The 18,068-nt window shown below is 33.4% G+C and overlaps 1 protein-coding gene across 1 annotated transcript in view; it reads left to right on the top strand.

The window, feature by feature from the left end:
* The window catches only part of SCLT1 (sodium channel and clathrin linker 1), a 129,672-nt gene that overhangs the window by 73,149 nt on the left and 38,455 nt on the right, over positions 1-18,068 (top strand). Inside the window, exons 15-18 of the mRNA XM_069493251.1 lie at positions 1,482-1,556; positions 3,373-3,518; positions 7,398-7,590; positions 15,158-15,354. Coding sequence (XP_069349352.1) covers positions 1,482-1,556; positions 3,373-3,518; positions 7,398-7,590; positions 15,158-15,354 — 611 coding nt within the window. The remainder of the gene's footprint in view (positions 1-1,481; positions 1,557-3,372; positions 3,519-7,397; positions 7,591-15,157; positions 15,355-18,068) is intronic.

The following is an 18,068-nucleotide window of genomic DNA, read 5'->3' as shown; positions in this document are numbered from 1 at the left end:
GGACCACAGATCATGGTCTATATGATGTTGGTTCTTAATAATTGTTGAGACTTCCTTTATAGAGTGTGATTTTTGAAAATATGCCATGAGTACTTGAAAAAAATATCTATTATTTTGTCATATTTTCCCCCAAAGGTAGGCATGTTAGCGGTGATTATCAACCATCTCTAAAAACTGTTTAGTAGTAATTTTTAATGTTTGCTTTAGTAGTATAGTGCATTTCTAAGAGAATTAGTATGATAATTTTCTATAAAGTTTTTAGCTTTTCTGTCTCATTTAAACTTTATTAGCCCCGGTTAACCGAATATTCTTTTAACTATCTTTATCTGTCAATGAAATGGTGGATTGGATGGAGAGGGATATGTAGCATACTTGCCAGAGCCAGAAGTGTGATTCAACTTTATTATTAACATGTGTATTAAAAATCACCTGGGAGGAGTTATGAACATAGGTAAAATCCCAAATTTAGCACTATGAAAACTATCTTTTCATGGATAAGCAGCTTACTGTATGAATATATGGAACATTAGGTGTGATGAGCATTTCTTATACACTAAGGGTTTAATAAAAGATATGTAACTTTGTCATCTGATTTGTAACATAGGGTTAAAGATCTTCGTTATAATCAGAGGTGATTAATTTTGGGTGATAATTTATAAGCTTACTTTAAAATTTAAAAACACATTGAAATATACTTCTATAAAATAAGTTATGAGAAAGATCATTGAATATCATTAGTAGTTTACCATTAGCAAAGCAATGTCATCCAAAGTATGATTCACAATTAGTCAAAAATAACCATTCCAGTCTCCAAAATAAATATGTAAATAAAAACAAATAATTCTTAAAAACCAGTAATTACAATGATTCTTGTGTTGTAGTGTGTCATTAGCAAAAGGTAAAATTTTATTATCTAATCAATATGCTTGCTAAATTTACTGATTAAAACCTTTTGAGCAGAAATGTTTTGTGTTCATGCTAATAAAACATTTTTAGTATTTCCATTGGCTGTTTGTAAGTTTTGTAATGAAAAAATTAACTGTGCTAGAATTTATCCACACACGTATGTTTTAGGCCATATGTTATCCCTCAGGGTTTTGTGCCACTATCCAGTTCTATGTTCCCTTTTCAAAATATTTTATAAGAATATATGAAAATAAAAACTGTAGTGTAAGAAAAGGGTTCTGTGCATTTATTTTTTTCTCCCTGGAATCCCCCAACCTCTTTCTCCCACCTAGTCTGTTTAATTAGCACTCCTTGGTATACTGCAGCTGGAGGCAATTTCTGAAATCCTGGAATAGTTAGCTCTTTGAAGATTGAATTTTATTTTGTTGGATTTTTTAATCAATATGACCTTACTGTGTTGATAAGGTAACTATGATATTCCCGTTATGAACAAATCATTTTATTTCTCCATTTTTCCCCTTTTTTCTTAAGGTTTTACCAAATATACTTATTTACAATCTGACTTGAATTTATAGGAGTGTGCCGAAAGACAAGGCCAAATCGAACGAACCATTAAGGAAAAAAAAGCGGTGGAAGAAGAACTAGAAAAGGTAAAAACAAAAAGGAAATATAACGACCTAAAACCCAACTGCTAATATTCAACATTACTGTCTGCTTCCATCATACTATTTACTAGCAACCCTTTTATTTATTAGTATTCTCTTGGTGAGTGTTTTTTATTTTCTTGGAATATATTCAGAGTCTGCAATTAAATGTTGGTATTGTCTGGATACATTTCTTTCGAATAGTGGCCATATTCTTTGAACTTTATACTTAAAGGTATAAATTTTATAAAGTAGCTATATTCCTTGCATAAACCTCATCCCAATAGTAAATTTCACTTTAACATTCTTTCCCTTTTGAATTTTATTATAGGCCATCTATAAATATAACAAGTATATATAACTAGGAAACTATAATGTTGCTTTTACCTTTTAAAAGTACAGATTTTTATTTCATAGGAAAAATATTTACCCCAATGATATTTGAGAGAAAGTCTATAATTTAAAATTTATTTCTTTCTTATACTGTTTTCATTAGCAGTAAATATCCCACTCATTTGAAGTGCCTTGGGAAAAGAAAGGAAGATCAAATTTGATTGGGCACTTGCTGTGTTTTAGGTGCTGTATTAGAACTTTGATAGAGAGGTTAAGTAACTTGACCAATGTTAAGAAATAGTAAATGGTAGAGTCAGAATTTCATTTTCAAAGAAGAACCAGATAGCATAAAAATCATATGCTATATCCATATTGTGAGCATGGAAAAATGATGACATCAGATAGTAAAAGAGTAATTCATAAAGCAAAACATAACAGTTTGTGAAAAAAAAAATGTATACATGTGTTCAAAGTAGGACTTCTATGGTTACCACTGTCCTGCAAGGTAGATCACTTCTGAGTTTCCATCTGCCATGTCAGATAGGTCCCTCTTAGATTGCCACATACTATACATAAGAGATTGAGATGAATTTTTTAACATCATAATGGCATAGGTTAAGGAACAGGCTTACTGCAGAAATGTAAAACTTACAAGGGTAAAGGCAACAGGGATAGAGAAGGCACAGCTCCCTGTTCTCCCACGTCCCAGAAACCAGTGTGTTGAGGTCAGAGTATTGCTGGGGCATCTGTATTCTAGTAGCAGAACATAGACAGCTGATACTCTACCTTTTTATAGAGCAGGAATGACAAAACAGTCCTGTTAGTGAGGAAGACACAGATTACTTGGCCAGGCAGTCTGGATTTGGAGGGTAGCTGTGTGTAGGATTTGTCTCAAAGTGTGAACTGCCTAGCACCTGGAGACTTTGGATCCCATGGGATATTACAGCCCTTGTACTATGAGAAGAAGCCCAGGCACATAGGGAGCTGTGCTTAGGTACAGTTACTCCTGCCGGGGAAAGGGGAATACCCATTCCACTTAGATCATTGTGCAGGTGACCCAGAGTGAGATTCTGCGGTCACTTTCAGAGTTCTACTCATTGCACCACATCATGTATCTGTATTTTTTAATATTAGAATAGAGAATTGTCTTGAAGGGTATTCATCAAAGAATCACCAGTGGTTATCTCTAATTTGACATTTAGAATATGTTTTTTAACTTCAGCTGCTTTACATTTTTATATTTGAATAGTTTACAATGAGCATGAATAATTTCAAAAAATAATCATTATTTTATATGTCAGTGTTTAGCATTTTATTTTGTAAATAGGAGATAACCAAAATTAATTATTGATATGTTTTAATATGTTATAGTGGGAACAGATGAAGACATGATCATGGCTTTTATTTCTTATTATTGATTTCAGTTTCTAAACTGTTTATTAAGACAATTCTTTCTTTAAGGTAATATACATATAAGCCTCTTCTGCAGATTTACCGTGAAGGCAGAGGAAATGAAAGTGATTACAGAAAATTGGAAGAAATGCACCAAAGATGCCTGGTTGCAGAGCGTTCAAAAGATGATCTTCAGCTAAGACTTAAAAGAGCAGAAAATAGAATAAAACAACTTGAAATTAAGTAAGGTTTTCTTTTGGATTTTCCATGATAAAATCTTCAGAATTCACACAATTTTTGACAGATTCTCTACCTTTTTTAATAAAGTTTTTTTTCAAGGGGAGATACTGCAGATTTGTTTCATAAATATATGTGTAATTTTCAATAATCTGTTCAGATAATCTGCTCATGTGGTTACTTCTAAATCAATCATGAAGGAGAACCTGGTTTACTCTAGTACGAATTTTCTTATGTATATTAAGTGAAGTATCATGCATGAAGGCTTCTCCCAATACCATACATTCATAGGATTTGTCTCCAGTGTATATACCCATATGTCTCTTAAGGGAGGAGTATTGAATAAAAGCATCCTGCATTTGTTTTAATTCACATGGTCTTTCTGCAGTAAGAGTTTTTCCGTGTACTGTAAAAGGAGAAATCAGTATAAGTCTTCTCCATATTCCTTATATTCATAAAGTTTTTCTCCAGGGAAATTCTCACATATTTCCTAAATGATGAGAACACAGAATAAGGTATGAATACTAGGTGAAAGACCTTCCTGTGTTCCTTACATTGTAAAATCTTCTGTCCAGGATAAACTTTAAATGTCTGGTAAAGAATAAGGATTAGCCCATCTTCTTTAGATTTACAGGGCTCCTTTCCAATGTGAGTTCTTTTCAAATTAAGGAAATGGGAATGACTAAAGACTTCCATGTGTTCTTTATAAGAAAAGTTCTTCTCTCCAATATGAATTCTTAGATCTTCATTAATATGTGAGGAATTAATGAAGGTTTTCCCACATTCTCTACATATATAAGGTTTTCTCCAGTCTAAGTTTTCATATGTGCTTTAAGGTATACTTGATAAATGTTTTCTTATAATTACTTCATTCAAAGGGTTTCTTTCGAGAGTGAGTTCTCCTGTCCACTTCTGGTTTCAGGAATGCTAGGAATGCTGTTTCTTAGTCTCCTTTCATCTCTAGATTTTAACCAGTAGTTTTCTTAAGCTATCAAGCTATTAGTAGCATTTATATATTCTCTGTGACACCTATTGACCAGGGAACATTCACAATGGTTGATTATCTGGGATTGAAAAGATGAAAATTTTAAAAGCTGGGATAAAAATTAGCAATATATTGATTGAAGCAACATTCATGTATAGAGTTTGTCTCACCCATCGAGGTGGGTATAGCATAATATTTTGAAACCACAAAGTTTAAGTCTAAAGTGAAAAGAAATGGCTCAGAATAAAGAAAACAAAAGTCTATACTATATAATATAGACAGACTTCTTTTTTTTTTTGTAATTAACTAAGAAATAAATTTATTGATGTCAAGAAAATATCAATATGGAATAGTTTTCCATTTTAGGATACACCAATACATATTTAAATAAAAACATACTGACACTTTTAAGTTGTTTCTGATTTGTTTGATATTAAAAACTGCACAGTGATTATGAACATGCTTGACGTGCATCTTTGAGTTATCCTCTGATTATTTTTAAGATATATTCAGATTGCAGGACCAGAAAGTTTGCACATTTTAGAGGTTCTTAATACTGACAAATTGTCCTTCAAATAAACTGAACTAATTTATACTCTGGCATCTCCATTAGCACTGATTAATGTCTAATCTTTGCAAACTTAAAATTTTTAATAATCTTTTTGGCTTCTCATAATCTCAGTTTGTGTTTCTTTTTTTTTTTTTTCTTTTTTTTTCTTTTTTTTTTTCTTTTTTTTTTTTTTATTTCAGCATATTATGGGGGTACAAAAGTTTAGGTTACGTATGTTGCCCTTGCCCCCCCTCCCCTACCCCTAATTAGAGCTTCAAGTGTGTCCATAACTTAGATGGTACGCATCGCACTGATTATGTATGTATACACCTATCCTCTCCCACCCCACACATCTGCCCGACACCCGATTAATGTTATTCCTAAATGTGCTCTTAGGTGATGATCAGTGAAACCAATTTGATGGTGAGTGCATGTGTTGCTTATTTTTCCATTCTTGGGATACTTCACTTAGTAGAATGGGTTCCAGCTCCATCCAGGAAAATACAAGAGGCGCTATGTCACCATTATTTCTTATAGTTGAGTAGTACTCCATGGTATACATATACCACATTTTATTAATCCACTCATGTATTGATGGGCACTTGGGTTGTTTCCACATCTTTGCAATTGTGAATTGTGCTGCTATAAACATTCAAATGCAGATGTCTTTTTTATAGAATGTCTTTTGTTCTTTTGGGTAGATGCCCAATAATGGGATTGCTGGATCAAATGGTAGGTCTACTTGTAGCTCTTTAAGGTATCTCCATATTGCTTTCCACAGAGGTTGCACTAGTTTGCAGTCCCACCAGCAGTTGTTCTGGGACTTTTTGATAAAGGCCATTCTCACTGGAGTTAAGTGATATTTCATTGTGGTTTTGATTTGCATTTCCCTGATGATTATAGATGTTGAGCATTTTTTCATGTTTGTTGGCCATTCTTCTGTCTTGTTTTGAAAAATTTCTGTTCATGTCCTTTGCCCACTTTTTGATAGGGTTGTTTGATTTTTTCTTGCTGATCTTCCTGAGTTCTAAATAGATTCTAGTTATCAGTCCTTTATCGGATGTGTAGCCTGCGAAAATTTTTTCCCATTCTGTAGGTTGTCTGTTTGCTCTCGTGACAGTTTCTCTGGCTGTACAGAAGCTTTTTAATTTGATCAGGTCCCATTTATTTATTTTCATTGTTGCTATGATTGCTTTTGTGGTCTTCATAAATTCTTTGCCTAGGCCAATGTCCATAAGAGTTTTTCCCACATTTTCTTCTAGAATTCTAATAGTTTCGTACCTTAAGTTTAAGTCTGTTATCCACCGTGATTTGATTTTTGTGAGAGGTGAAAAGCGTGAGTCCTGTTTCAGTCTTCTACATGTGACTATCCAGTTTTCCCTGCAATATTTATTGAATAAGGATTCTTTTCCCCAGTGTATATTTTTGTCTGCTTTGTCAAAGATTAGATGGCTATATGAGGATGGTTTTATATCTAGATTCTCAGTTCTGTTCCACTAGTCTGTGTCCCTGTTGTGCCAATACCAAGCTGATTTAATAACCATAGCCTTGTAGTATAGTTTGAAGTCTGGTAAATTAATACCTCCCATTTTGTTCTTGTTGCCTAAAATTGCTTTTGCTAAACGGGGTCTTCTCTGGTTCCATACAAAGCATAAAATTATTTTTTCTGTATCTGTGAAAAATGATGTTGGTAATTTAATAGGGATTGCATTGAATCTGTAGATCACTTTGGGTAGTATAGACATTTTAACAATGTTGATTCTTCCAGTCCACGAGCATGATATGGTTTTCCACCTGTTTATGTGCTCTGCAATTTCCTTCCTCAATGTTTCATAGTTCTCCCTGTAGAGGTCTTTTATCTCCTTAGTTAAATATATTCCTAGGTACTTTATTTTCTTTGTTGCTATTGTGAAAGGTATTGAGTCTTTGATTTGGTTCTCAGTTTGACTGTTATTGGGATATATGAATGCCTCTGATTTGTGTGTATTGATTTGGCGCCCTGAGACTTTACTGAATTCATTTATCAATTCCAGGAGTCTCTTGGTTGAATCCTTGGGGTTTTCTAGATATAATATCATATCATCAGCAAAGAGTGAGAGTTTGATCTCTTCTGTCCCCATTTGGACACCCTTGATTCTGCTCTGTTGCCTGATTGCTCTCGCAAGGACTTCCAGCACTATGTTGAATACCAGTGGGGACAGTAGGCAGCCTTGTCTGGTTCCAGTTCTAAGTGGGAATGCTTTCAATTTTTCCCCATTCAGTATGATGTTGGCTGTGGGTTTTAGACAGACTTCTTGACTTCTAGTACAGATCATTAAGTTTAAATATTCTGTTCATTTTTTTTAATTAGTTCTTCAGAAGAGATATCACGTTCCCAAGAAATGATTCAGAAACTTCAAAATGTATTGGAGTCTGAGAGAAAGAACTGTGGATTTGTCAGTGAACAAAGGCTAAAACTTCAGCAAGAAAATGAACAGTTACAGAAAGATACTGAGAATTTAAGAAAGATTGCTCTGGAGGCTCAGAAAACAGCTAAGTTGAAGGTATTTTAAGACTATACTTAAATGCGTACTTATGAAAATCGAAGTATAGAGAATATTTATAGAGACCTAGTAAAACATTTTTAAGGCCTTTTTTTTTTTTTTTTAACCTTTTCATCAGATAGCACTAAATCATAATTCATAGTGTTAACCAGTCATTTCTGTATTGTAGAACTTGGCAAGCATACTTGAAAATGATTGCCTTCACTATCCACACACACAAAAATTCTTTTCTAGCCATGAAATACACTGATATTCCTGCCAAAGCAATTTAAGCAGCACTAGCAAAACTATACATTAGATAACTTTACAGACTGCCTTACTTTCTTCTCCCTCTATAATAGCCTCTCAAAAATTGAACTTCTCTAAAACTAACTATATAAAAGATGTTATATCAGTATGCTCTAAGAACCACTCAGCTAGTCTGAAAATTTCATGGTAGGGAGAAGGCAAGAGGCAAAAGCATCAACTAAAAAAAATTGCTTACATTTTTTTCTTCCATTTCCTCCTCCTTTACTCTAATGCTTACATGCTTTGGTAATAGGAACATGATAACCATTTTAAGAGTTTCAAGAAACAGAGGTATCCCCATCAACATCTTCCTTACCTTTTCTCATTCCATGAGACTTTTGTAAAAGGTAGCACTAACTCTTTAGGATAAATATCTACATCTTCCAGTTTCTTGGTAAGGATGTGGAGCAGTAATGTTTTATTTTGGTTTTTATTGCTGCAAGGACTCATAAGAAGTCATATACTAACCTAATTCATATCAACATATATTTATTAATGCCTCATATTGCAAATATCAAACAGGTAGTTATTCATAAAAACTTGAATTCTGAAATGAAAAAGACAGTCTTATATATAAAGATGTTTGAACTGTATGCTTTAGACTGTGGAGAGCCTTTGAAGAACCAGGAGATGAACCATATTACCAGATACTAAGACTTGATATAAAGCTACAATAATTAAGACACTGTGTTAATTGACATAAGAATTAATCAGATTGATCAATGGCACAAAATAGAGTCCAGAAACAAACCCATTTTTCATAATCACCTGATTTATAACAAAGACACCACTGTAATTCAATGGGGGAAGAATTATCTTCACAATAAATGGTGCTAGACCAATTGGATTCATATGTTAAAGATAAACCTTGACTCCTGTATTATACCGTATATGCAAATTAATTTGAGCTGCCTTGTAAACCTAAATGTAAAATGTAAAACAGTGAAATTTCCAGGAGAAAATCTTCATGCCCTTAGGAAAAGATTTCTTAAACAGAACACAAAACTCACTAATTGTAATAAAAAGATAGATAAATTAGAGTGTTAAAATTAAGACTCTATTTTAGTCATCAAAAGATACCATTAAGAAAGTGAAAAGTGGGCGTCGTGGCTCATGCCTATAATCCTAGCACTCTGGGAGGCCGAGGCAGGAGGATTGCTTGAGCTCAGGAGTTCAAGACCAGCCTGAGCAAGAGCGAGACTCTGTCTCTACTATAAATGGAAAGAAATTAGCCAAATAACTAAAAAATAGAAAAAGTTAGCCAGGCACAGTGGCACGTGCCTGTAGTCCCAGCTATCCGGGAGGCTGAGGCAGGAGGATCACTTGAGCCCAGGAGTCTGAGGTTCCTATGAGCTAGGCTGATGCCACAGCACTCTAGCCCAGGCAAGAGAATGAGACTAAAAAAGAAAAAAAAAAAAAGTGAAAAGTGAAAGTATTTGTAATGCATACAACCAAAAAAAGGACCCATATCCAAGATATAAAAACTCTTACCAATTAATAAGAAATTTATTAGAAAGGAAACAACAGATACCCCATCTCCAAAAATGGGCAAAAGACCTAAGTATGCCCTTCATAAAAGAGAATATAAGCAAATATGTTCAGCTTCTTTTTTTTTTTCAGGGAAACGTAAATTAAAACTACAACAAGGTAACACTACACATTTACTGAATGACTAAAATTTAAAAGACTGACAACATCAAGTATTGATAAAGATATAAAATATAAAACAATTGAAACTATCATATGATACTAGTGGAAATGTAAAGTAGTACAACCATCATTTAGCAGTATCTTTTTTTGAGCTTTTTATTTATGTGTATAAATTTATGGGGTACAAGTATAATTTTTTTACGCTGATAATATTGGATAGTGGTGAAGTCAGGACTTTTAGTGTATCCATCGCTAGAGTAACAAACGTGGTATCCATTAAGCAATTTCTCATCATCTCCCTTCCCACCCAGCCACCCTTCCAAGTCTCCATTGTCTATATGATTCCACTTTCCTTTTCCATGTGTATACATTATTTAAGTTCCCACTTATAAATGAGAACAAGGCAGTGTCTTTTAAAGCTGGACATACATATATCCTCTGCCAAATAATCCTGGATACATACCCAACAGATAAGAGTGTTTATGTTCATCAAAATGTATATAAGAATAGTCATAGAAGTTTTAATCAAAACACTGAAAACAACTCAATTGTCCACCAATATGAGATTACATAAATAAATTGTAATATGTTCACATAATGGAATAAATGCGGCAATGAAAAATCATGAACTCTAGTTGAGGGTTAGGGTCGAGACAAGAGAACCCCAGGAGTGGGACAGGACTTTGCCAAAGAGCAACCTGTGGACATGTCAGTTCACTGAGCAAAAGCTTCTCGACCTTGAGGGGGACATTCCACTGATCAGGGATGTCTGCAAATGGACCCGGCTTAGAATGATCAAAGGATGTCAGCCCAGCAGATAAGAGCAATTTGCTATTCTATGCCTGAGGCAATGTTCCTATCTTTCTCCTGAGTTCTTGTCTCAGTAAATGAAGAGTTAGATAAAGTAGAAAGAAGTACGTGGTCTCTTTGTTCCTGTTTAGATTATACGCTTTACTGCTAACTCACGAGCTTTCATGTGAAATCATTGTAATCTGTAACATGTAAAAGAGAATAAAAACAAGTGCTGGACTTCAGTCAGTACCACCTGGCTCACAGGAATGCTGGTGGTCCCCTGACCTCCCCACACCCTTTCACCTTACTTTTTGTGTCCATATCTTTGTCTCTCCCGTCTCTTGCAACACACACTGCCCGGGAACCCGGTTATATCGGGGGCATCATGAACCCCCAATAAACTCTATGAGCAATAGTGGATAAGTCTCATAGACATAATGTTAAACAAAGAAGCCAGACATAAAAAAGCTTAAATTCTATTATTCCACGATCTGAAAGTGAAGAATAGGCACAATTACCTATTAGAATGGGATAAGAGTAGTGCTCACTTTTTAAAAGGGTGAGTACTGACTAGACAGGCACATGAGGGAGCCTCGGGAGGTATCATAATCTGCCCTTGTAAGAGACAGAAAGATAAATCTTGGCAGAGGAAAGTGGATAGAAGTATAGATGAAACAAGAGTGGCTCTGAGTTTGATGATTATGGAAGCTTGGTAATGGGCATACAGGAATTCATTGTAATATTCTATTTTGTGTTTGCTTAAAAGTTCCAATACTAAAATATTCCCATAATGGAAAAAAAAAAAAACAGTCAATGTACTTTGGTGAAAAAATGTTATATCTTCATCTCATATTATAAACTTTATATCATAAATTTTATATGAATTAACAACTAACTTAAAACTATTAATGATACTAAAAACAGTAGGAAATGTAGATGAATATTTAACTGATAGGGAAGAATTTTCTAAGCAAAACAAAAAGTGGAAGAAATTGTTAATGAAAATACTGATAGATTTAAATATATAGTCTTTAAATATTTAAAACCATTTTTAAATGTTTGAAAAAGAAATAATTGGGCATATAGTTTTAATAAATATGACAAAAGACTAAGGCAATTCTTATATAAGGAGCTTATAAAAATATAAAAGAAAAATATTTGTAACCCAACAGAAAATTATGTAAGATGAACAGAATCCACAAACTAAGAAAAAAACCAATGGCCAATAAAGTTTAAACTCACTGTTAATTACTGCTAAGTTATCAGTGTGAGTGAATGTGCAGCTGAATGTATAAAATGGCATATATTTAGAGTTTAAAGTTCAGTCATAATAAAATAATTAAAATATTTCATAATTAAGTTCATTGAAGCATTATTTATAAATTAGAAACAATATAAATATCTAGATGGAAAGAACAATTAAATTATACATCTATAAAATATTGTATTAAATTGTCATTAAAACTGTATTTTCAAATAATTTATAATGCATTTATATTGCTATATCCTAAGTTTAAAATGTATGTATATATAAGAAAAAACATAGTAATCTTTTATATAACAATTTAAAAATTTTTAAATAAAAACAATTATGTAGAAGTTAGCAGTGGTTATCTCTGAACTGTAGAATTACAGGTCCTTATATTTGTCCTTTTAGTGTTTTGTATTTTCCATAATTGGTGGGATTAAGACCACTGGGACTTAGGGATGCTATGTCTGAGGCTGTGAGAGGAAAGGAGGTGAAGGAATTGCCTGAGCAGAAGCCTGAAATAAGGGCAGATGTTAACTGCCTAGTTGGGGGACATATGTCAGCGATCTGGGAGTACAGCAAAGCATGCTCCAACCTCAGAGCCTAAGGGGTCTCATGCCTGAAAAGCCGCAGAGCAGCCTGACATGAAAATTTCTCATGGCTGTAGAGGTAGATTGCAATATGTCAGCCCGGAAGAAGGGTCTTAAGGCTTCCATTGTTAGAACACTGGGCCATGCTTCTTCTCTCCCTTTCTCTCAACAATGCCTCAGTTAATGTAAAACCATTCTCCCAGTGGAAAGCATGTAGTTTCTTTGTTCCTTCATCAAATGGGTTGCAGCGACTAAAGTTAAAAGATTGATATCCATGTACATAGCTTGAGCTTGGGATAAAATTAGTTGGTTTACCTTGGGACAGGTTGTACCTACTGAAGAATTATGTGTTTTTCACTTCCAGAAAGGAGAAGGTAATTAGCTAGGACACCTTGTAATTTTGAGGGGAGCCCCAAGACCTTTGATCATTATATCCCATGATTTTTTCACATGAGATCATTGTGTTTTGCAGTATGGCAAAGAGAATAAAAAGCAAGTGCTGGGTTTCAGTCACCACCACCTTGGCACCAGAGTGCTGGTGGTCCCCTGATTTCCCCACACACTCTCTTAAAATTATTCCTGTGTCTGCGTCTGTGTTTCTTTCATCTCTTGCAACACATTCTGCCCGGGAACCCTATCTTTATTGGGGATGTCACATACCCCCAATACATAATTTTACAACATACATATGTTTTGGTGTTTTGGTTTTTATAATTGGAAATGGGTAGAATCAATGAATTCTCTGTACCTGGTACTCCATTTGCTCCATCTTTAACATTTCAGAATACTATTAATCACTGATGTTTTGGAGAAAAGAAGGATGACAGAAAGCTTATCTACCCCATATGTCTCACCAAAGCATTGGTAATGAAGGGACAGAACCTCTTAACTAACTAGGTAGCTTTAATTCTGTTTTATGGAAGAGGAAGGCTCTCAGATAAATTGCTGCTTTGTGACTGATTCTTTCTTTGACAACATAGGAACCTAGTCCTACACTTTGCTTCTTTTCTCCCCCTTGAAAAACGTATGATCCTTAATAGATAAACTGAAAGAGGACCCAAAAAAATAAAGACAGATATTAGGAGGTCAGTTGGCTGCAAACCTTAACAATGTATTATATGAAATTTTTATTAGATCTTAAAGCCACTGCATTTATAACTTATAACAGAGGGGCCTGGTTTTGTCAAGATTGATGGTAAGAGAATTTCCCCGTAGAAGCAATAATTAAGCCAAGTTCCAAAAGTTGCATAGAAATAACTAAGACAAGCAGAAGGGGAAAGATTATTCTGGGGAAAAAAAACAACGTATGAAAAGGGCCTAAGAATGAGAAGGCACTGTGGTGGAAATAAAACTAAGGGAACAAGATATGGTATAACACATGCTTGTATAAGTAGGCAGGGACCAGGTTATCATGACGGATCTTAGAGCAAGGCTTGTCAAACTATGAATAGATTTTCCAAGTGGTAATAGAGAGTTAAGTAGGCAGGCAAAGTTCTAAAAATGTATAGATGCCTAGATCAGTTTTTTAATATGTGTATGAGAAAGAAACAGACACTGACAGAAGATGGGCTTTTTGTTTCCCACCTAAGATGTTAGAACTGGCTTCTCTGGATTAAGTGAAGGTTGGGCCAGAGAAGAAGGAAGAGCAGGTTCAAATCTAAATTTGCAGAATCTAATAACTCAGAAACTATTAAGATAGCAGGGATCAAGGGCCTCAGAAGGCTTACACAGCAGTAATACAATAGAAAAGTAGTAAGTCTGAGGTTCTTTTTCCAGTGTCTGTATTTATAGTCTTATTTCCACTTGTATACTATTTGAGAGAGCAAATTTAAGAGTTTTAGGAAGCATGTTCATTTAGCAGGAGTGCGAGGACAGAATGTTTGCAGTTTGCTCCCATGAGCCAAGGATTTTGTTGTTGTTGCTTTGGTGGTTTTTGAATTGGTAAATTTGAGTCTCTTATTCATTCTTTTTTGATTTTGAAAATAGCCATATTTAACAAATTACTAGACGCTAAGCCAGCTGTGGCCATTTTTAAAGCACATTACTTTAAGACATCACAAATAGGTATTCTTTATAATAATATTTCTTTAGTGTAACAAGATAAAGATAGCCTGAGGGTATACCAAAGAAGTCAGATCATCTTGCAGCCTTTTTCCCTACTAGGATTTTTTTATCTGAACCACAAAACACAGAAAATTATTTCCGTAACTGTTTTGTCAATTGCCCCAAGGATGGCACTAGAATAGGTAGTTTTATTCTAGATGCATGCAAAAGAAGGCTTATACATTGAAAGCCTTAAAGCATTAAGGCTTAATGCTCTCCCTGAACCCCAGTAAAGAAAGCTTCTAAGGTATACAAAGAGCATTTACTTGTATGTTTATTCTGCATTAAAGTACTTTTACTATAATGACATAAATTCTTACAAATGTACTGAAGACATTTGCAAATGAGATCCTGAAAAATCATTATTTATATTGTGTTTTCTTCCTGCAAAAAAAATATATCATTCATTAATGCTGCAACTAAAGTGTTAAAGGAATTCCTGTATATAATTTTCTTTGACTTTACAAAAACCTTTGAAAGACAGTTTGAAATTTAGTATATAAATCAAAAGTGAGTTGAGTAAAAACCGTATTCAGTTACTAAGTGCATGAATGCTTTCCTTGGATTGTGGCAACAACTATAATAGCAGATAAAGAGAGCAGTTTTATTTTAAATAGTATACTTCTTTTCCTACTGGCATTTTTAAGGTATTGGGAAAGTGTTGCAAAAAGTTGTAGTTCATCATAATTCTAGTTTCACTAAATTTATATTAATAGCATAGGATAAATTTTCATTTGTGAAGACAAACTGTAAACTTCATTTCTTCCATAGATTCCTCATCCAAACATTTCTGTGCCTCAGACAACACAATAGTTCCATTTGTATATATCATTGATCAGTATAGCACCTAAAATAACAGAAAAGAAAAAGATACTGTGTTTATTTTATTCCTTAGATCAGTACAATGGAACATGAATTTTCAATAAAGGAGCATGGGTATGAAGTTCAACTGAGAGAGATGGAAGACAGTAATCGAAATTCCACTATTGAACTGCGGCATCTCTTAGCGACTCAACAGAAGGCAGCCAATAGGTGGAAAGAAGAAACAAAGAAACTTACTGAAAGTGCAGAAATTAGAATCAGTAATCTAAAGTAAGTCCACTATTAATTTTTTGACATGTTTTACAGAAGAAATGATTTAAACTATAGTTTATGTTCTTGCCATAATCTTTTCATAAAAATGTATAATTCTGGGTCTTATATTTTTATTCAGCAAATATTTATTGAACTATTATAAAATTATTAAGCATTATGAGCCAAAACAGATACTGTATATTTTTATAAATTTTATGCATATTCCATAAAATAAAATAATTTTTGTTGGACATGTCAATTTAGAAGCTTAGTACTATTTGCACAGTAGTAAACCATATATAATGTTCTATAGTTGCAATAGAATCTGTTTGTCTGGCAAAGCCTGAAATATTTACTCTCTGGTCCTTTAAGAAAAACATTGCTGACCCTTCCTCAGAAAGCACTTGAGATTTTGTACTGAATGAGATGGAAAGCTCAAGAGCTTCAAGATGGTAATCACATTGGAGGGGTTTGAGCAAAGTGATGTGATCAGACTTAAATGTTCAACAGATGACTTTGCTATATGAAGAATAAGCTGTAATAAGCCTAAAAATGCTCTTTAAAAAATCTATTTTAAAAAGAAAGTATAGACTCTAGAGGGGCAAAGGTAAAAGAAGGGAGAAGAAGCCTATGATGGATGGTCCAAGTACAAAATGGTGGTTGCTTAGCCTATGTTTTAAAGAGTTGGAGATAATCAAAAAATGTTTGCTTTGAGCCTTGTTAAATATGAGGTAACCAAAAGACATTTAAGTCAGGATATCAACCAGTCAATGGTGTATATAAGTTTGGCATTCAGGGAGAGATTGCAACAGGAGCTATAAATTTGTGAATCATTGACATACATCATGGGATGAGAACATTTTGAAAAGGAGTATAAAGAAATGAAGCTCTCTGAGGACTATTTCCAAAATGTAAAGTTTAGAAAGAGGAAGATTCCACTGAAAGAGACTGAGAAAGCATATCCAGAGGAATAGTAATCAAGACAAAATGGTTTTAAAAAAATTCAGAAAGGGAATAAGCAATAATGGGTGATATTTATTGAACACTTAATGTGTGCGTTGTTCTAAGCAACTTACAAGTACATAATCTTCACAGCAACCCTACAAAGTATAAAACATTATAATTTTGTTTTACAGATAGGGAAACTGAGGTCAAGGGAGATTAACTTGTGCAAGGTCACATAGCTAATGAAGTGACACATCCTGGTTTCAGATTCATTTTGGGTAAAGACAATATGATCTTAACCATTATGTTTTATAAGAAGCTATTAATTGGTTGAGTACAGTGAGGACTGAGAATGGACCTTTCAGTTTGGCACCATGCAATGTTCTTTGTTAACTACAAGAGAAGTTTTGGTGGAATGCTGGAATGAAATGTATTTATCATAAATCCATTCTTTTCATAAATTCATCATGAAAGAGAATTTCTGTTTCTGTTCATGGTGAGCTAGGCAATTTGGACCAACCCTTCACCACAACTAAAAATGTTAGATGAATTATAAAAAGGATTTACTAAGAGCATTAGCGAACTAACAAAAAAAAATTATTACCAGTTTGGCTCTATCTCAGGAATGCAAAGTTGTTATAACATTAGAAAATCAATTTATATAATTTATCATATTAACTTATCAAAAGAGAAAAATCATAAGGTCTTCTCAGTAGTAACAGAAAAAGCATTTGATAACATTTAATATTCATTCATGGATTTTTTTCCCCCAAAATACCTCTTAGCAAACTAGGAATAGAATTTCCTTAATTTGTAAAGGCATTTTTCTATAGCAAACATTATTCTTAATGGCAAAAAAATAATGTTAATAACATTCCTTTGAAGATTGAGAAGATGACAGGGAAGTCCACTATTACTACTTCTATTAATCTTTGTACTGAACTCCTAATAAGTACACTATGGCAAGAAAAAATAAAGGGTTGACAAACTGGAAAGGAAAAAGAAAACAGTCATCCTTAAGAGACAACATGGTTGAATATGTAAAAATTCCAAAATAATTGGTAGACAAATTTTTAGGCAAATATACAAAAACCAATTGTATATCTATATATCAGCAACAAACATTTCAAAAATTAAACTTTAAAAATAGTAAAATTTATAATTGCATCAAAAAACATCAAATACCTAGAAATAAATCTAACAAACAATATGTAAGACTTCTCTTTGAAAATTGTAAATAATATTAAGAATAATTAAGAAAGTGTAAATAGAGGGATAGACCATGTTAATTGATTAGAATACTAACTGTTATAATTATGTCATTATCTACCCCATCTAGCTATAGATTCAATGTCATATTCCAGTCAGAATCCTAGCACATGGAGCAATATCTGAAATATATTAAGTAAAAACACAAGTAGTATAACAGTATGTTAGGTATTCTACCCTTTCTCTAAGAGTGGGGAGTGTGCGTGCACCTGTGTGTGTGTTTGTACATATATGTGTATATAAACAAACACATTATATACATATATGTAAACACATTTCTGGTTTTAAAAATGAAGAGGTGAGCCAGAAAATAATTAAATTGGTAATCTATGAGAGGAGAAAGGGGATAGACTTTTTTTAATGACCTTTGTGTTGTAGATTTATAAGCTTAACTTTGGAATAATCTAAATGTTTATGTCACTATTTTGCAAATTAAATCAAAATTTTCAAAAGAATATCTAAGAATCAAAAGTAAAATTAAATTTAATTATTTAGGAAGTTCACTACACAGATGAATT

Source organism: Eulemur rufifrons, chromosome 18 (genome assembly GCF_041146395.1).
Source record: "Eulemur rufifrons isolate Redbay chromosome 18, OSU_ERuf_1, whole genome shotgun sequence".
NCBI lineage: Eukaryota > Metazoa > Chordata > Mammalia > Primates > Lemuridae > Eulemur > Eulemur rufifrons.
The sequence above is the reverse complement of the archived record's forward strand: the minus strand, read 5'-3'. Positions and strand labels throughout refer to the sequence as shown.